General features: G+C 43.4%; 1 protein-coding gene and 2 long non-coding RNA genes across 4 annotated transcripts; 2 read left to right on the forward strand and 1 right to left on the reverse strand.

The window, feature by feature from the left end:
- The first annotated feature begins 70 nt into the window (after positions 1-70).
- On the forward strand, positions 71-1,229 carry LOC310745038. The gene is made up of 2 exons (XR_014539829.1): positions 71-846; positions 907-1,229. It is a non-coding gene; the product is annotated as an uncharacterized lncRNA (long non-coding RNA).
- Positions 1,225-20,604, reverse strand: REEP5 (receptor accessory protein 5). Of its 2 annotated transcripts, none has more exons than XM_083577220.1 (5): positions 20,468-20,604; positions 18,739-18,832; positions 7,194-7,332; positions 5,835-6,003; positions 1,225-4,405 (listed from the first exon to the last, which is right to left on the reverse strand). In XM_083577220.1, exons 1-5 carry the CDS (start codon positions 20,583-20,585, stop codon positions 4,356-4,358), a joined length of 570 nt encoding a protein of 189 aa, XP_083433346.1. In that variant the 5' UTR covers positions 20,586-20,604; the 3' UTR covers positions 1,225-4,355. The 2 variants fall into 2 exon arrangements, with proteins under 2 accessions (XP_083433346.1, XP_083433347.1); XM_083577221.1 differs by lacking the exon at positions 20,468-20,604 and adding an exon at positions 19,081-19,333.
- Positions 7,339-13,412, forward strand: LOC310745137. Its single transcript, XR_014539974.1, has 2 exons — positions 7,339-10,066; positions 13,235-13,412. It is a non-coding gene; the product is annotated as an uncharacterized lncRNA (long non-coding RNA).
- Positions 20,605-20,879: the final 275 nt, after the last annotated feature.

Genomic DNA, 20,879 nt, shown 5'->3' on the forward strand with positions numbered 1-20,879 from the left:
TATCAGTCCCAGAATTCAACTTCTGACGCACATTCGGAGGCTTCCTTGTGTTTGTTGTACCTTCTGCATCTGTATTTCTGAATGCCAGAAGCATTCTGCTCAAGGGAGTTTACAAAAAAAGAGTAATCAGACTACATAAAACATCCAATATCATTTAGTGTTATACTAAAAGAACCAAGCACATTTAAAATATACAATGAGAACTCTATCCGAGTCCATAGAATTTATAAAATGAATCCAAATATTTGTCTAAAGAAGGGATGTTTTGCAGTGATGGCTGGAGATGGGATTACAGTTTCATGATACATACCAACTCTTGCTACATTGAGGTCAGAGTCAAGCAACATTCATCATGTGACTTTTTTACCATTTCGGTTTCATGTCACATGATGAATGTGATGATTCACATGGTGGAAAACTGGTGATTTTACTACATTAAAAAGTAAAATTAGAATGTGGGGTTGAGCAAAGTAGCATGGTTGCTGTCTGTCTGTTAGTCTTGCTTGAATTCTGTTTTGTAAGGAGGGGAGAGTGCTGTTGAATTCAGGTCCTGCTTGTGAGCTTTCTGTAGGCATTTGCTTGTCAACTGAGAACAGGATGCTGAATTAGATGGGCCACCGGACTGTTCCAGCAAAAGCATATGTTCTTAAGGATTTTTTAAAAGGTTTTTTTTTTGGTCTCCTCTGCCCAAACTTCTTGAGGACTTGTGTTTAAAGTGCAGCTTACAGGGCTACCATAAGCTGTGGGTGCTTTGGCCTCTTAAAAAGAGCATCAGCAGGGAACTGAACATTATTTGACTCTGGATAAATAGTATATTTCAAATTCCTTTTACTTTTCCCCAATTGTGTTTAGTATACATATCGGTCTCCCATTTTATCTCTTAATCAGAGGGGTTAAAAGCAAGAGGGCTGCCTTGGTCAGCTCTAAGGCAAAGGAGAGGAATAAAATGTTCCCCATAAATGCAAATATTTTATCCCACAAAAAGAGATATGACTGAACATTGATGGTATAAACTATATGAAACCTTCCACACCTCCCTCTACCCCCAACTAGTGAATTTTCTTAGCCCTTTTGACTATGCAGATGAAGAGCTCAACTCTGAAGATTTAGCCAGGTGAGATTTTGCAATAGTATATTGGATGAAAATGAATTTTCGCATAATTCTTAATTCCTCTACATGCAGTGTGAATATAGTCTGTGAAGAAATGTAAAAATCACATTAGGTTTAAGATACTGTTCTTTATTTGTTTGCATTCTTCTACGTACATTACATCTTCAGCACAAGCTGGTAAGGTATATTAACTTTTTCAAGCACTTGACAATAATTTTTGAGTGTGGATCCAGAGCTGCCCTTCTACAAACAGAACACCTCCCATTTGCGGAAGGGACTGAGATCTGTCAGACATACCTACTGCAGGAGGGTGGATGGGAGAGGTGGTCTTACTGATTTTCTTCTGCAAGCCCCCCTTGTGTCTACCCCCTAGTTCTGAAGGGTCCCCGAACCTTCACTAGCAGATTTTGGGGAGGTACAGGTGGCTGTGAGGGGACCCTCTTCTAAAATGGCTCAGAGCATCCTCTGGCTACGTCAAGTTCAGTGCAGTTTTTTGTATGTGATGGATACATTGATGTAAGGCTGCTGATACTTTGTTCTGCTATCTTTACAAATTGAAGAGTTACTTTCAATGTATATATAACTAGATTTTGTTTCTATGTGAGGATAAATCATCTGAGCCTCACAAATTTACACTTGCTTGCACCTTGCCCTACAATCTATCTAATATGGCAGCAATTTAATCAGTTCAGCTTCCACATAAATTACTCAAAAGCACATAAAAATGCAATAGAAATAAAACATTACAGCATGCAAGACTGCTCTGCAGCTAAAACGTTAACATCTTCTGACTCTTTCAGACTGGTTTTAAATGCTTATGAACAAACATGAAGCCCACCATTGTGGACTTATTTTGTCATCAGTTTCAGGGTAGTTTAAAGCTGGCACAAATAATTTCCAAACTAGAAACATCTGCTAAGGGTGGACGCACTAGCTAAATTGTTCCTCTGTTGTTACACAAGACCTTTAGCACCACTGGTGTTTCACGTTTGTAATAGGCAGTAGCAGCCCTTTACAGGTCTACCACCAGACTGGAACAAACTTGATTGAGAAGTGTATAACATCAACAAAGTGTTAACTACCAGTGCGTCATTCCTTAAGGACGTAGGGGTGCACATTACCTCGCCCCTTTACCTGCATTCTGTACATATGTATATCATGTGCTTGCTTGGATGCACATCAAAAGCATTTGTACCAAACATAAGGTTTAAAATACAGTACTCTGGCTTTCCTTTGCTGCTAAACTCGGTTAAGTCAAGGGACAAGTCCTTTCCCTCCACATCTCTCTACCTCTATGCTGATTTGGCATTAAGTAGTGCTACCGTTCGGACACTGGTCACCAAGAGAAAAGCAGTGCAATTGGCTTAATTAGAAGATATGGTAGTGAACACTAGCTTTGATAGTATAGAGAATAGGCTTGTTATGACTCTTACATTTGAAAATGAAACCTTGGTAACAGGAAGTGTCTGGCTACCAAATAGGCAGAAGCTGGTTATTACCATTCTGTCTTGCTGGGAAGCTTGCAAGGGCATGTGGCTGTTCCGTGGTAGAGGCAGAATGCCAACCTAGATGGCTGTTTTGACTGAACCAAGCCAGGCATTACATGTATTGATTAGTTTCTTTTCTACAAAGTTGCAGGGATGCTCTTTCGACTTTATGTGCAAAACAGATTTCAAATAACCACCAGTAACACTCTGTGCTGAGCCTGATAGGAAAGAATGGATGCTGAAGAGGGACAGTGTTTGGTAGAGTATATCAGGGTGCTTTCCAAAACGGGGTTTAAAATTGGGTCTAAACAGCAGTTTAAAAAATAAATACGTATACAAATATTAAAGAGGCCTGTTTTGCAGATACCCTGTTCACTAAGTTCTGTTGCAACCACTTCGTTGCTTAGTGTTGGTATGACTTGCTTTGCTTCTTCCACTATCCCAATTAAAAATCTCATGTGTAATGATAGCATTTATTTATGCGATACCTTCTTTACTCATTCTTTCTCTCTCTTTCACATAGTTGTTATTTATCCCAGAAACAAGATCTCTTTCCGTTTTTGTCTCATTACCTATAAATTCTTTTAAAATTATCCTAGATATTTTTCAAATATTCAGTATTTTTTGAACGTCTGCCTCTTCTTTAAAAAAGAAAGAGTAATCTTTCTTTTTTAAACAGTCACTTGTGTAGTAACCCTAACAATAGGTGTAAATCTACCTGCTTTTCTTTATAAGAATGCATCATCATCCTTTGGTTCCACTGGCAAGCCTTACCTAAAAAGAAACAAGCCAGGCTTTTTAATGCCTCGAGAGAATAACTGAGAAGGGCCCAGGAGCACCTGCTAGCTGCCACATAGTGAGACCTTGGTTATTGTGGTTTTTGTTGTTGTTGCAAATATTCATGAGCATACTTCAGCGTACATCACACATGTGCAGTAGGAGGCTCCACTGCAGAGCAGCTATTCCACAAAGGCCACAGGATAAGGCCCAGTTGAGTGTACAGACCTTGGCATCATTATCCCACTTCCTTTTCACATACATCCATTCGGTATGTATATTCAACCATTGCAACTCTGGTCTCTGGTCATAAACAACAAAGTGTTCTTCGCAGTGTTTTAAGGACAATTCCCATAGATACACACTCTTGACGAAATACTGCAAGTTACAAGCAGTCTGTGCAACAATAAGGAATATTTGTGTTCAGCACCGTACATAACCAGTCTTCACTGTTTAAAACACAGTTAGAAGTGTGAGTGTAAGAATGCACATTAACATAAGGCTTTTTGATTTTTTTTACCTTCTATATGCAGAAACACACTGGCATGAAAAGCATTTGTCATTACGCTTTGCTATCAAACTACATTACAGTGGGAACCTGTCAGATATGCAACAGAGCTTTTACACATGGGCATTGCATGCACAAAGAAACGAAGTGTAATGGTCAGAACCTGGGGCATACTTTATTTAAAGTTTACGTTAACTGCAAGACAAGACAGTATTGAAAGTCCCTTCTCTGCTCAGGAGATGAATAAACTAATCTGTAAGCTTTAGATGCTACCCACTGCACTGGTTTTAAATAAAAATGCTTACTTTCAATACAGAGAACTGCAAAAGCAAGCAATCTTACAACACATTCCTTTAATAAAATAAAAAAATGTTTACAAGGCAACAAGATTCAAATTACTATATCACAGTCCCCAGTAACATCAGGCTGCATAAGGGAAGTGATGAGGAAACTTATCTTCCAGTTAACCGTTTTAAGTGCTCTTCTTCTCGTCACCCAGTAAATTTATTGTTGCTTTTTTAGCTGAAAGAAGAAGAAAGTGGCATTTATATATCGCACAACAGTATTCCTCTGCCCAGCTTACAATAAAACAAAAGTAAAACCATTTAGCACAAAGAGAGCCATAACAATGTATCATAAAAATAGCAGAGATAAAATCTATGTAGAGGTAAAATCCCACAGCAGCACCAAAATGTTTGCTAATCTTGAAAGATTAGTAAGACTCCAAAAAATTGGTAGATCACTAAAAAAAAAAAAAACCCCACAACCCTTAAAATCAGGAAGCCTGGGGAAACAAAGAGGTGTTTACCTGGTGCTGAAGAGATCACAATGCAGGTGTTGCTCAAGCCTCTCTAAGGAGGACATTTCAAAAGAGGTGCCACCCTCTTTGGTACATGCCCACCATATCTTGTTTGGCAAAGATAAAGGAGCTTTAATTATAATGGCATTGCTGAATTACTATTGTTCAGCAGCTGGAATTATCGCAGCTCTAGAAATGCCCTCCACATCAATATTCTGAGTTATGGGTGTGCTTTTTTTTAAATGGCCCAGTGCTAAAAACTCTGCAACCTGTCTAAGCAGATGAAATATAAGCAGATGAAATATAAAAGTCTGTGGGACTTTTGCTGAACCCCAACATTCTCTCCCCTCCCATATTTGAGATTTCATAAGGTATTTTCTGTGCAACTCAAAACACTCATGGGGTCCCCCAGATGATGTTGGGACGAGTGTTTCCATCATTCCTGACTATTGGCCATGCTGGTTGTGGCTGATGAGAGTCCACAACATAGGAGGGCTTCACTCCCCTGGGTTAGAGACTTTGTCTTTGAAAAATGAGTAGGGATTTTCAGCATCAAGTACCTGATTCGGTGCTTATTTGATGCAATCCCAGGTGTCCATGAAATGTGCCACTACTGCTCAGGTCAAAGCCAATGCTACTCACTATGGTCAAAAGAACACAGACACATCCCATCAAGAGCTACTTGGGTTTTATTGTGTCTCTTCCTTAACGTAATATGGCAGTAAATCGTATGATTTAACTCAAATAAAACAAACCCACATGCCATAGTAGAGAGCCAGTGTGGTGTAGTGGTTAAGAGCGGTGGACTCGTAATCTGGTGAACCAGGTTCGCGTCCCTGCTCCTCCACATGCAGCTGCTGGGTGACCTTGGGCTAGTCACACTTCTCTGAAGTCTCTCAGCCTCACTCACCTCACAAAGTGTTTGTTGTGGGGGAGGAAGGCAAAGGAGGTTGTTAGCTGCTTTGAGACTCCTTAGGGTAGTGATAAAGCGGGGTATCAAATCCAAACTCTTAGTACATCACATACATAGCATCACTTTTCTCTCTCCCCCTCCACCTTTGTTCAAAACCAGCTACATATTCACAGTTGTCCACAAAGTAGTCTAGCCAGGGCAGAAAAATTATTGGAATAAACTGGCCCTATAGACCTCACCTTCTTTAGTAATGGTGTCTGCTGTCTCTGCAGCTTTGTCTTTCAGATCCTTTACTACGTTATCCAGCTGAGCCTCATGCTTCAGGAAGAAGGGGCGGATAATTCGGTGGTAAAGCAGCTCTGCCCCATTTGAGGGACTTGGAGCCATGCACCATACCAGAAATCCACACTGCAAAAAAAGGGGGGGTTGGAAAGAACCAGGAAACCAGATTTTATCACACTGCCTATCATTAGTGGCATAAAAAGATCTGTAATCCTCATGTCAGGACAAGATGGCATAGCATATGATCCAAGACACAGAGCTATAAATCCAGAGTCCCCGTGTTTGAATTTCACTTCTGCCATGGCAATAGATGACCATAAGCATGTCCCTATAGTTCACCTCTGGTGCCTCTGCTTCGCCCCCCCTCCCCCCCAAAATACAGGGCTGTTGTAAGGATTGCAGTAAGGTAATGTATTTGAAGCACTTTGAAAACTCTAAAGTGCTGTATAAATACTACATGTGTGGTTCACATTTGAAAACCCATGCAAATGACACTTAGTGCAACATGCACCTAAGAGTTATTTGAACAGGTCACAGTCCTATGCTGAAGCCAATAAGCAGAAAGAATGCCTGTTCAATCCTATATGAAACCTCCAAGACCAGTGACTAATATTATGAATATTAGTTAATGGGAAGCAGTAGCAGGAGAAGACGCCTGCCTTCACACCCTGCTTGTAAGATGCTTCCTAGATGCAGCTCTGTGGCCACTGTGGGGAACAGAATGCTGCTCTAGACAGGCTTTCGCTCTGATCCAGTAGGTCGCTTCTTAAAACCTAGGGAATAAATTGGTATGTCTGCACGGCAGGTGGTATAAAACAAGCGCCTGCATCACGGATTTTAAAAGCCAAACGTAAGAACCGAAGAGAGTCTTCTTGGATCAGACCAACAGCCCATCTAGTCTATAACCTTTAGTTCTCATAGTAGTCAGCCAGATATCCCAATGAGAAGCCCACAATCGGAAGCTGGGTACAACAGCACTTGCCCTGCTTGTGATCTCCAGCCTGTATTCAGAAGCACACAGCCGATGATGGAGCCAGAACACAACCATCATGGTTTGTTGCCTTTAAGAGCCTTATTCTCCTGTTTAAACCTATCTAAACTGGTGGCTATCACTACCCTCTTGTGGCAGTGAATTCCGTAGGCTGACAACACACTGCTCCTAAATTTTCTGCAGGCTACAGTTGAGGGTGCTCTGGTCCATGGGGTCACGAAGAGTCGGACACAGAGCTCTGGCGTGCTCTGGTCCATGGGGTCATGAAGAGTCGGACACGACTAAACGACTAAACAACAACAGTTGAGGGTACAAGCAAACATACCTTAATCATGTAGTAGAAAGGGAACCAGGAGAGAAAGATGTCAGAGAAAAATTCCGCTATGCTGAAGACGCCATACACAACCCAATAGGTCAGCCACTGTGTGTCGTCATCTTTGTTAGGGCTTTCAATAGCCTTGATGCTGAAAGAAAAACATTAAAAGGGTAAGTCAACTCATTCCCTCTACAACACATACACACATGGTCACAGATCTACTCCAGTTGTTGTCGCTGTTGATTAAATTTGTATACCACAATTCATCTCTAGATCTCAGGGCAGTTCACAAACCGAGTGCTCGCAGGCAAAGCAGCTGTCCTAGGTTTCCTTTTTTAGCATTATCTTTACAGTTACAGCTACAATCTTCTATAACATCTGCACTAGGGATACGAATGGGCTGCAAAACTAAACGCATTCTACATCAATTTCCCACCAAAATCTGGTTTGCTAATAACGATCCTAAAAACAATCGTAAATGGTGGCGGTAAAATAATGTAGCAGAGAACAATCACTTTTTAAACCCTGTTGGCAGAACATGGAGGAAACATCTTTTTCTCTATGGCAGCCTGGGGCAGTGGGGATACGTTATGCCAGCTCCAAGGCTGGCATAGTCTTGCAGGTGGTTTGAGGAGGTGGCATCTTGTTTGAGGCACATGATAATGATATGGTTGTGGTGGTATAAGCTACTGTGTGCACCAGTTTAGCCATACACATGATCAGGTAGCAAAGTTGTACACTTAAGTTCCAGTGATACCATGAAGATAAAACACACTTTGAGCAAGGGTAGATTCCACATGTTTCACAAACCTCAGGGGGTCCAGAGCCCAGGAGGCTCCCTGAAAAGCTCAGATGCAGGAAGCCCAGTGAGAATGTACTCCCTCCCCATTATATTGAAAGGCTACCAAACACCTTGGTGGATTATGAAACATCAAGAGCTATTGAGAACCGCTCACATTATACGCTGTCGAAGCCAAAACTGCTGCTGCTGCCTCTTAAATGTGAATAATTATTTTAATGATCACTTATGCTAAATTATTCTGTTGGAAAACACTGTTCTTTTTCAAGACCAGACAAAGCCTGTAATTATGCCATTTGCTAGTGTTAACATATCCATTAGATATGAAAACCCAGTGCAAAGTGAAATCAAGCTGTTTCGAAATTCCTACCGGGATACAGGAAAAAGAATTGCACCTAACTGGAATGAGCCAATAGGATTTTGGGGATGTGGTAGTGCAAAGATTTATCTAAATCAATGTGACACTCCAGAAAATGGTTTAAAGACTATAAACGTGTAGCTGTACCATATAGTTTTTCTTAGGCTGTTTCCTGTTGTAATAAGATAAATGCAGGCGTGGGAGTTTGGTGAGGCAGCTGTCAGTTGCCTCTGGCCATCTTGTCAGAACAGCTTTTCTGCTTCAAACACCACAAGAGCTTTCTGCCACAAGAGCTTTCTACAGGTGTTTGCTTGTTACTGCTATCCAATCATAAACTTTTTCCATTTCTTGCCATCTCCCCCATCCCCCCGCCCGAAAGGTATATTTGAACACAGTGAATACTTGTAAACACCTGCCCTTGATGGACCAGAAGGGTAGGTAAGATTTGAAGATACTCTGAAACCGACTTGTAATATATATGTTTGACCTACAGAAACATGTAGCACTTCAAAAACAACAGAAGTTGGAAACTAGAAGAACAGGTTTTGTTCTGGGGGGAGGAGGGGGGTAAGAGAGAATGAATAACCCATCTGGACACTAAATTTCTACTCTGCAATTGGGAAGAAATGTTTAAGTTCCAGTGCTTCTGGGATAACAAACACATCCCGCAATAATCTTTCTTGCTGTAAGAAGATAAAGGGCAGTGCAATGACCTTTCCCCCCCACTCTGTTGGCAAGGACCACAACTTTCTTTTATTCTGTTCCCAATATATGACTAATGTAGATAAGGGATAATATTTTAGTGATGTCTTGAAAGAGTGATCAGAGGGAGGATTTTCCCACCAGCTCAGTAAAAATGGGATGGGTCAAAAATACTTTGAAGTGAAGCCACTTGCCTGCTGACCTGGGGCAAGAAGTGGTTGCCACTGAATCAGTTTTAATACGTTTGCCAAAGAAACATTTTGTTCCGTTTTAAGTGCCTAAATCTCCCAGGCAGAGATCTGCTGAATCAGGACTTTGCTGAAGCTGTCAATTTATACCTCCAGCTCTATGGAGATAATCCTATCCCGAACCAATTTCACTGGTTTTTCACTGGGGCTGAATGTACCAAGCACAATATGCAAAACCTAATTTGGTTGAGCAAATGAGAATATAAATTGGAGGTTGCTGAATTGTGTTCAGGAGGCCTTGGGGGGGGGGAGATTTTGAAATTTAAATTAAAAGATTCTCCCTGACCTAGATTTATTGGCAGGTTTCTTGAAAAGATGAGTTGAAATTGTCACACTGTTCTAACAACTTGACACTCGAGAACAACTATCCAGTGTGCCCGAAGCAAATGTATTGTATATATTATGATCTCTAAGAAGGCAGAGTAGACTGAATGCTGGGCTATGCCCAAACAGTATGATGCAATGCCTTATAACTGCAGGCTTGTTTTTAATGTCAAGTAGTTACTTAAACTATAGCATCCATTCCGAACCTAATTCCTTCCAGATGTTTTGGACTTCACTTCTGACCATCCCCAACCTCTGGCCATACTGGCTGGGGCTGATGGGAGCAGCAGTCCAGAATATCTAGAGAGCACCTGCCTGGGGAAGGCTGGACTGTAGCAACGTATATGAGGAAGCAGAGCATGATGCAGGCTTTCATCTGGAAAAAATCACAGCCATGTGTTTTATTATAAGATTGGTGATCCACCATGGAGGCCATTTTTTCTCACTTTAGGTAAGGCAAGTTTGAAGACTGCTGTCAAATTTTCCAGTACCATACGTAGAATTCAGCACACTGAACAGGCACAAACAAACAGAGCTCCCCTTTCGATCCTTACCCAGTTTGGACATTGGGGTAAACCGTAGTTAATGGTTACTGTGAACACATTGATCTGGGCTGATCTGCCCCGTCCTGCTACCGCACAGAGAAAAACATGCCACTGTCTCTGGCTTAGCAATTATGTCCAAACCAGGAATTATTATTGTGGGTGAGACATTGTATTATTGTGGGTAAGGAGATCCCTGCTGGGTGAGGAGATCCCTGGTGAGAATCTCTGTCTGGGATCATGGTTCGTTTCTCTCAAACAAATTACAAGTAAGCCAAGAACAAACATTGGTTACACAACATGAGGCCAGCCACCTGTCAAATTTATTTCCAGAAGATAATCATCTACAGCACAGGGACGTCAAAGCATCATTCAGTGTTTGCAAATAACCCTGCATAGTGCTTTGAAGCACCGGTGAAGCCTAGATTTACTGCCCATCAGCTGACAGGCAGTAACTCCAAGCCTGCTTCAGGGATTGTCTTTGCAACAGTCTCCTTGTGCAACTGATCCAGTGGGCTTCCAGTTACCGCCTATCAGCTGACAGGCAGTAGCTGATTGATTGTTGGGTGCCTGGGAAGCCCTATGTTCAGCTGAGCATCAACCACAGAGCTGCTTTCTGCAAGGATCAGCTATACGACCAAGTTTCCCATGGGGAACTCAGTCGAGTTGCCAATTCAGTGGGTTTGGAAAGAAGCGAATGCCATGTCGAACAAAGAAGGAATTTTTCTTTCTTTCCAAAGGAGGCACTGACTGCAGGACTCAGAAAGCCCTTTGCACAGTGCTTCCAAGGTGCCTGGCAGAGCCCCTTTCAACCAAGCCCTCCCAGCCTTTGCCTCCCTTCACCTGGCGACATTAATTGTAGGACAGGTGGCTGCAGCTTGCTTAAAAATATCCTGGTGGGTAAAATGAGGAGAGCTGGTGGACTGGATTAGGCCCATGGACTGGAGATTCCCCAGCCCGGTTTACCATGATGTGCAGATGAAGACAATGCCTGAGGTATGGAATTAGGCAAAGGCATTCTTGCTTTTACTGGACAGGGAAATTAATAACCAGGTTCAAGGAAGCTTTGATGCAGCCTAACACAAGCAGCCACATAAGCATGGGACACTATCAGCCCATGGACTTTTATGGGCAGCTGCTGTTTTGCTAGAGACACAGTGAACTTAGTGGAACGGTTTCTGGCTGACTTGAGAATATTGCAGATCAACAGCAGAGCACTGAAAAGCGCGGAATAAATTTCTGTTGCAAGAAAGAGACAGAGGGTAGCTGGCTTTCCTTACAAGTCCTTCCTATGGGGCATTTATCCCCCCCCCCCACAGCATAGTGGACAAGGAGGCAAAGTCACAAGAGTGACTTGAATAGTGTGGTAAAGGTGACCCAGGGATAATCACACACTCTCAGCCTAATCTACCTGATACACAATGGTCCACACATTTTGGCTAGCCTCAGATGGGCTACAATTTAGTAGAAAAGCCACAAGTGGCCCCTTGTTCCTAACCTTATGCAACACCTCTGCATGAGCCCTGCATGAGCCCTGCTCCCTTCTCCCAGCTTCTAGCAAGGATCTGGAAAAGGACAGTCCTTGCAGTTACACCGAGCTTCAGTTGATTCCCACACATTTTCCTGGCTCCCGTGTTTGCAGCAGGGGCTTATGTTTGCAGTGGGCAGACGAGGCACTGAGTGGGTCCACTGCCTGGGTGGGCAAGGCACTTGGAGTAGACAAGGCTTTTCTCTCGAGCTAAAAGGAAAGGCTGGCATTTGTTTTGGTGCTGGGTGGCCAAGGTGCCCCAAGCACCTCTGTCATCCAACCCCAAAGAGCAAGCTACGGCCTTTTGTCTCTGCTGAAGCAAGGGGTGGGATTGTCATATGTTGTCATACGTGTGGAGGAAAACCTTAAACACGTTGCAGAGTTCAGCAGAGTTCCCAAAAATAGACCAGAGGCAATGGAACTTCATTCAGCAGAGCTTTACTTGTGCTGAAGGCAAATGTTGCGAAATGGTTATCAAATCCAATACAATCAGGATTGGCTCAGTCCATACAAAATCCAGTTGCAGCATTTATAAACTTAACTCAGAATAAGACTAAACCTTAACACTAAGAAACACCACACCAGAAGGGAGGGAGGGAGGGAGGGAGAGAGAGAGAGAGAGAAAGAAAGAAAGAAAGAGAAAGAAAGAAAGAGAGAAAGAGAAAAGTAAAGACTCAGGGTCCTTTTGGCCTATATTTATAGTCAGCATGACTCTGCAGAATAGAGATATGAGAACCAGTTCAAAGCAGCTTCCCATAAGATATAACCCAAACAATCATTAACTCTTCTGCCTCTGCTTCTCTCACACAGAGAAGCTTCTAGTAGCTTTTTGTATTAATCAGAATAGAAAAGAATAGGAAAGATCTTTACAATGTTTTCTGCACTAAGAAATGCAAACTGAGAAGGATCTTCCCTCCAGTTGTGACACAGCCTCTAAAATTCCACTTCCAAGCAGGAGATAAAAAACCAGGACTCCTTTCCTCACCCTTGAAAAGGGAAAGGCTCCTCTTGTCACGGCAAGCATTCTGGGTGGTATTGCGGACCTTTTCTTATTAAGCTGGTTATGAAGAGCTCCTTGGGCAAGGTTACCAGACATCCCCGTTTCCCAGGGACAGTCCCCAGATTTACAAATCAGTCCTCTGACAAAATCCATCTATTTAGTAGCAAGTTGAAAAGTGTCCCCAAATTAATTGAAAAAAAAATATCTGGTAACCTTATCCTTGGGAGAAAAAGCAGGGTAACAGACGTGATAGACTGCTTCTGTCCTCTCCCATCCTACAGGAATGATTGTGGATCTACATGTGCTGTTTCTAAAGAGAGTTTGCCACAGAAATGCTCCAGAATTTACACAATTACATTCATTTGCAGCCCTTTTGCAAAACCAAGTAGGAATCCCTTTTTCCTCTAGTGCTCTGACCCACTTTCTTTTCTTTTCTTTTTTTACTGTTACTTACATTTAATCTACACATACTTTCCCTCTGGTGTTCTATGTAGGTCATAAACATTCAAATACCTTTGAGATGCTAAATGAACTTTCAACTACTTTCAGTCTTGCCCAGTTATTTAGGCAGGGCCCAGCAATACTAAGAAAAGAAAAGGAAGGCTGATGCAATTAATGGAAAGTGATTTACCAGAGTGTCTGGAAGTCCACAAAGTTCAGTCTTATGACAATACATGTGTTATAGAAATACAAAATTAAACCAGTGGGACAGGGTTCCCCAACTTAATTCGCCTTTTGCCCTTGCCTTGTACGGAGACGCTGGTCACCAATATAATTCAATTATTCACAATGTGGTGAGAAGGAACCTGAAAAGTCCAACAATGAATAAAAATATGCAGCATGGGAGATGTCTGTGCTGTTGGCTAACAACTTTAGCGCATGACCACAAGAGCAGAATGCAGTACAGTACCTAGGAAAATAAGATAGAAGGCAGAAGAGGAAGGTATGAAGGTATGAACCGACCTCTATTAAAACTGTGCCCCCCCCCCCGCACCATACATGTAAAACACATGACTTCACCCAAAGAATCCTGGGAACTATAGTTTACATCTAAGAGACCTTTAAACTACAGTTCCCAGCATCTTTTGGGGGGGGGGGGAGCCATATGTTTTAAATATAAGATGTGGATGTGACCTGCATGATCTGTAATTCTCTGGCATTAGCATAGGCATCTGCTTTAGGCACAGTGTTAGAAACTGAGATATGAAAGCTGGGAGCTAAATGGCACCTTCAACCTAGGTGCAACAATGGAATGTCTTTTTAATAACAAGAATACAAATCTGAAAATGAATAAATTGCAGCTAAAATATTATGTTCATTTTTCACATGGTCTAGTCCTTCCCCTGCCCACCCCCCTAATATTCTTAAGAGGGTCTCTCCTCCAGTCTTCAGAGAGTAGCTGGTAGTGGGGAGGCAGAAAAAGGCCCTCATTTCCTTCCGCTCTGCAGTTTTAATCTGAAATCTTAGGCACAGTACTGCGCCCACAGCTCAGAAACTGCTCACCCTAATGAAATTCCCTGTCGCAAAATGCGCCTAGAACAATGGGAGTTTCGAACACTGCTTAGACAGTGTTCTGCTTAGATTGCTTAGAACACTGCCCATCGATCCATTTAGCTCACTGCAGTCTACAGCAGCAGCGGACAACATATGGCCACATATGGCCACCTGCCTAGTTTCAAAAGAGAGAATTTTAGTCCTGTCTGTTACATAAAGTGTCTGAAACCCCAGGGAGATGTGCTGGAAGGTAACCAGATTAGCACAGTCTCACCATAAGAGAACACTTTCCACAGACTTCTGCTATGCAACTCCCAAGATGAAGCAAGCCATGTTGCAAGGCTCCGGCGAGCTATTTGCAGTTATCTTCACATTGTCAAAGTGACAACATAAAAACTGTTTGGTCCGGCAAAGCATGGACGAGTCAATCACAGAAATAACTAGGATCATCCAGATGGCAAGTTGAGACTTAGCAAAACTTAAAACACCTTGGAAAACACGAGTACAGATATTTAGGAAGGCATTGTGTTAGCCTTTCCAAAGCTGAGCGTCCTGCAGTTTTGTGGTGTCGGAATTTTAAAAATCCTATTGCTTAACCCACTGCCGCTTTAGTTTCTCATGTACAATGGAGATCTCACTGCATCTTCACTAAACATATTAGCCTGTTGATTTTTTTCTACTCCCAGGGCAAGCAGTGTGCTCTGAAAGTGTTGTGTGCTATTATCAGACCCACAGGCAACACATCACAGTGACAATTGTGCAATTAGCCTAACTGTGCAACTAGGCTACTTGGAAGCAAACCCCACTGAATTCAATGGGACTTGTTCCCAGTTAACTGTACAGCAGAAATGGGAAACCTGTGGGCCTCTGGGAGTTGCGAGACTACAACTCCCATGTGACTACTGGTTGTGTTGGCTGGGGCTGCTTCTATGTGAAAAAATCTATCACTAGATTTTTGCCCACGCTTGTCCAATGTAAACGTGTCAATTCACCAGATTGCTACAAGAAGCCCTCCAAAAACAGGAAGCGTGCATCATTGGATGATTTGTATTTGTGGGAAGGGACAAGGAACATTCTAGAAATGACAGGGGCCACTAAGGCTATCCCTATAGCAAATAACTACTATGCGAAAAGCAAACGGATTTTAAAAATGTGTTTGACATGGAAGCACCCACTGGACTTTACTGACCCTTTCTACATACAAGGTTTCATACAACTAGCTTATAAGCCTATGCTAGGAATCTGCAATTTTAGAACTTCTGCCAGATTTAAGAATGTATAAGGGAAACTGCCTCTGCCTCAAGTTAAGACTTTGGTCTGCAGACTTCTCACCCTGCAGGATGCCGAACTGTAAGCCAGTTCAGGCATGACAGGTACCTTGGTTCTCAAATTTAATCCATTCTGGGAGTCCGTTCAACTCCCAAAAAGGTTCGAAAACCAAAGTGTGGCTTCCAATTGGCTACAAGAGCTTCCTGAACTCAATTGGAAGCCACATCTGACATTCGGCTTCTGAAAAACGTTCACAAACCGGAACACTCACTTCCGGGTTTGCGGTGTTTGGGAGCCAATTTGTTCAGGAGCCAAGCCGTTTGACTGCCAAGGTACCACTGTATCTCAATGACACTACTGCCTTTGGAGTGTACAGAATCACACTTGAGCCTGGAGTTGGTCTGTGCTCATATATTTGAGTGAACTGGGGGCTGGAGAGCACATGTGACCACCAAGATTTGTGTGACGATGAAGGCACATTTTCAAGTTATCACCACTACAAAAATCTCCATGGTTGCGTATTATCATTCCATATGGAGATTCTGGTTCAAACAAACACCACCTTGGTACAAAGCCCACCAGAAGCTCTTTCCTCTCTCTCTCAACTCACATGGGGATTTTCATTATTTACCAGTCAACTCTGGGGGACTTCTGTTTTACTTTCATTTCTAACTACTGTATGTTTCCTATCCTACTTGAATGTCCAAGTGAATCCAATGTGAACATACACATTAGAGGATTTGCATGTACACATGCAAGCTTTTTGCTACTTTTATTAACCTTACTCATCATGAAGCCACATAATGGGAACAGCATTGATCAAATAGCATGCGGAGAATACTGCATTGAGCACTGGGAAGAGAAAAGAAGAATATACAGGTATGGCTATCACTGGATTACTGGCACTGGAACCTGTGAGGTGACTGCACTGAGAAGCATCACATTGCATTTCAGGCAATATGAATGCTCTGTTTTTGGATACTAGATCTGCAAGTGACCCATTTATACATGCAAGTCACTAAGTAACAAACAAGCACATTGAAATACTGATGCAAATTTATATAGTTTTGATTTATTTATTGTATGTATTGTGTTTGTTGCATAGTTCTACATTAACGTGCATCAATGCTGTTTGCTGCTTAGGGGCCTCCAGGCTAAAAAGTTGTGTGTGTGTGTGTGTGTGTGTGCGCGCGTGCGCGTGTATGTATAGATAGAGATACAGTGGTACCTCGGGTTACATACACTTTAGGTTACAGACTCCGCTAACCCAGAAATAGTACCTCGGGTTAAGAACTTTGCTTCAGGATGAGAACAGAAATCGTGTGGCGGCAGCGGGAGGCCCCATTAGCTAAAGTGGTGCTTCAGGCTAAGAACAGTTTCAGATTAAGAATGGACCTCCGGAACGAATTAAGTACGTAACCAGAGGTACCACTGTATCTAAAAAAGTGGAGTGTGTGTGTGTGTGTAGATATAGATATCTATATCTAATCTATATCTATATTTATATCTACACACACTCACACACACCCCATGTCATACTCACACTCTATAAAGATACTGAGTACTTCCACGGGCAAAAAAGTTACAAATAAGAGGAGCTGGCCGAGATGCTGTTTATGAACATAAGCAGACAGATTTATAGGAGACATCCCATCAATATCCTATATATGGTCAAACTAGATTTGATGTAGGAGATCTACAACTGAATCTTCTGGTGTTCAGGATAGCTCAGTCAGTAGAGCATGAGACTCTTAATCTTAAGGTCATGCGTTTGAGTGCAAAAGATTCCTGCACTGCAGGGGGTTGGACTAGATGACCCTTGGGATCCTTTCCCGCTCTAAAATTCTCTTATTCTATGCTGCCTTCTTTGTTGTTGTTAAAAGTGGCTGGGCTGGAGGATCTGAATTGACCACAGTGCGGGTGGAAGGCTTTAACTTTTCCCATTATGTGATTTCTTAATCTTAAATCTATAGCAACGGTGCTACTATCCCTGGGGGTAGGGGGTTGTGAAGAGAGAACACATGGACCCATGTTGTCTTACCCAAGTTCAGTTGCCTGAGAAGTGATGCAAGGCTAATGAGGAAAGCTCTCTTTGATCTGTGCTGGCAATTTCACACATACAAGTTCTCACTTGATGTCGAGGGATAAAAAGACATGTGAAAAAGCACCTTTAGCTTTTCCAGAACATACAGGGCACTCACATGTGAAATTCTCACCATGCTTTCCCAACGCAGAGCTCATTTCACAAGAAGATTGCAAAACTGCAGTCTTTTCCATCACGTTTAAGGCGCAGCTCTCATCCTAATCCATACCAGCTGTTAACATTCAGCCTTCAGTCAAGTTCCCATTAGATGAGCCCAATGTTGCAGCAGCCAGCAAAATGCCCTGTTCTTATTTGTATTAAGGCTATATCTTATAAAGAAAGGGAAGACAGTCCCAAAAAACCTGAAATAATTGCTTAACTTTTGCTGGATCGAAACGTCTCTCGTTTTAAAAAAATAGAAGGCCCACGCATTTGCTCAAATACCCCCCCCCCACGGTTTCAAAGTGACATCATCAACATTTCAGGGCACAGAGCCAAAATTTTCATTGCAACAGAAATCGTCAAGGTAACCTTTCCTTCCAGACAGAGTTCTATTATTTCCAAAAGCTTTTGTGGCATTAAGATGCCTGAATCGTGCAAACCCATCACCCACAACGTCACAGTCCGTCTGCTGACTCCTCCGACTCCAATGAGTTCTGATTCTACAGCACAGGGCAATGGCAAGATTGGGAGTTGGGGGTCAGCCTACTGAGTGAGGCAAAAGCTTCTCACTACAGTGGTACCTCGGGTTAAATATGCTTCAGGTTACATACGCTTCAGGTTACAGACTCCGCTAACCCAGAAATAGTACCTCGGGTTAAGAACTTTGCTTCAGGATGAGAACAGAAATTGTGCTCCGGCGGCACGGCAGCAGCGGAAGACCACATTAGCTAAAGTGGTGCTTCAGGTTAAGAACGGACCTCTGGAACGAATTAAGTACTTAACCCGAAATATCACTGTACTAAACTCTAAGGATGCTGTAGCCCTATCCAGGGAGGGGCCCGGCAAGTTCTGAAATTGCCTTAAGAAAAAATTCAGAACAATTCCTTGAAGGTTTGGCAGCCACTTGCAACCTGGCAAAAAAAAGAGGGAGGGAGGAGGAAAGGAAATCTGTAGCACATGGCCCACCCCCTCCAAAGTTACTAGTTTCAATATGCAGTTCCAGTACACAGAAAGAGGAAGAGGCTTCTCTCTCCGAACAACTTACGAGATGTATGCAGGATAAGCGAACCCAATCAAGTTGCAAAGGAGAGACGCTCCATAACCGAACACCAGATAGATGGCTAGCGCGGCACCAATGGCTGAGAAAGAAAGCAGAAAGTCAGTCGAGGAGCCCTCCCTGAGCACACAATAAAGCAAAGGCTGAGTTATATAAAAATGGAAGTTTCCTTAAGGGCTGAGGCGGGAAGGAAAGGAATGAATTCCTTCCACAGGGCTCAACCCACAACCACCACAGCCCCCAACGTAAGCCTGGAGAACTGGGGCACCACATCCTGCCCGCTGTTTACCGTGAAGTTTAAACCTCATGGGAGTGGCGGGAGAAGCTAACCTGTGATACTGAAAGGGTACATGGCAGATCCGAGACACAAAGCGATACTTAGTTCAGCCCAGACACGTCAGCTAGTCAATTACCATCTTGTGGGAGTTTCTTTCTCTTTCTTCCCCTCCTCCTCCTCCCCCGAATTTCTCAGAAGGCACCAGTAATTTCCCTCCAAAGGCATCAAAAGTAGGGCTGGGGTTCCCCCTCCTGCTTCTGTCGGGGGCACAGTAATACATACAAAAATCTGGTGGTGGTGGTGTTTTTTTTACCAACATGGCATAAGAGCAAGAGAGATGAAGCAGGAGGCGGGGGGAAAGAGCTGGGCTGTTGTAACCTGAGACCAGCCCGGTTTTACGGCTGCTGGACATTCAACCCCAAGGGCTGAGACTCCCGCACCACCTCCTGCTCCCCCCCCTCCTTGGACATGGTGTCTAATATGCGCCTTCTCCTGCCATAAATGTCGCCCGAGAGGGAGAGAGACAGGTGCCGAGGCCCTGAATCTCCTCCGCTTCTTCTTTTATTAAATAAAATTTTATTGGAAATTTTATTTACAACAGAACACAAACCCCCCCACCCCCCCAACACAGAAATCCACCCCCATCAGACACAACCATAACAAACAACAAGCGTAGTATACAACAATACAAACAACCAAATAAAAGACTTCCTTTATCCTGTTTCTGGCATCCTTATTTACTTCTTATAAGCTGTTTCCTTGATGAATAATTACTAAGATTTTTCTAATTATAACTTAAATAGCCACAAAGTCTCCTGCAGACATTAATCGAAACAAGTCCAGGTATGAATTTTAGGGCACTGTTTTGTGAAGTATTCTCTGCATTTCCCCCATGCTTTTTGAAATTCTGGTCTAGTATGATCTCTAATTGCAATAAGAGGCCCAGAATATCTCTTCGCCCCACTACCCAGGACCCCTGGCATCCTAGCCGGGGGGGGGGGGGCGAAACGCCGCTTTCACTCCCATTATTGCAAAGCAAGCCAGGGTGGAGAATGCGTGGGGGGGGGGGGACTGGATACTCCCTTATTATGCAAAGCGTCTGTTTCAGTGCTAAGAACATTTACGGGCTGCTTTGCATTTTGCCGTTTGAATCGGCTTTCAGATGCCAGATGCAAACGCTTCAAAACAAATGAGAGGATTAAAAATAAATAAATGCAGGGCCGTCGGGGCCGTAAGAAAACAAAGGGCTTCTTTCCTCCCTTCCCTTTCAGAAACAACATCCAGTTTCATCGTTTTGGAGGATCACAATGGCCCTTGTCGACGTGATGTTTGGTTGTGGGTGGAGGAAGGGGGAGAACAGCGCGGGTCGCAAGGGAGGTTTTGGAACAGAGCTTGGAAAAAAGAGAGACGGCATCACGGAGAAGAGACGCCGCTCCTTACCAATGGCGATGAAGGACCTGTTCACGCCAGTCCTGCTCTCGATTTTCTCCAGCACGGCCGTCAGGCAGTTCTTCTCGTGCAGGAACTTGTCGAACCTCTGCCTCATGGACGCGGTCATGGTGGCGGGACCCCTTCCCTCGGACAGAGGATCCGAGAGAGAAAGAAAGCGGCTCTAGTCTCCTCCAGGCGCAATGCAAATGCAAAGCGCTTCTCAGCAGCAGGCGACGGACCCGGGCCTGCTTTGCTCGCGGAAGGGAAGGCGGAGAGACGTCAGGAGCAGCAGCAGCAGCGGCATCATGGGGGCAACGTCAGCACAAGCCCGGCCCCGAAGCCCGCCCTCCGCCGCCGCTTCGCCTCGAGTCTCTGCAAAGGAGCCACACCCAGGCTCGGCGGAAGCGGCTCGGGGCTTTGG

Source organism: Podarcis filfolensis, assembly GCF_964270895.1.
Source record: "Podarcis filfolensis genome assembly, chromosome: 11".
Taxonomy (NCBI): Eukaryota; Metazoa; Chordata; class Lepidosauria; order Squamata; family Lacertidae; genus Podarcis; species Podarcis filfolensis.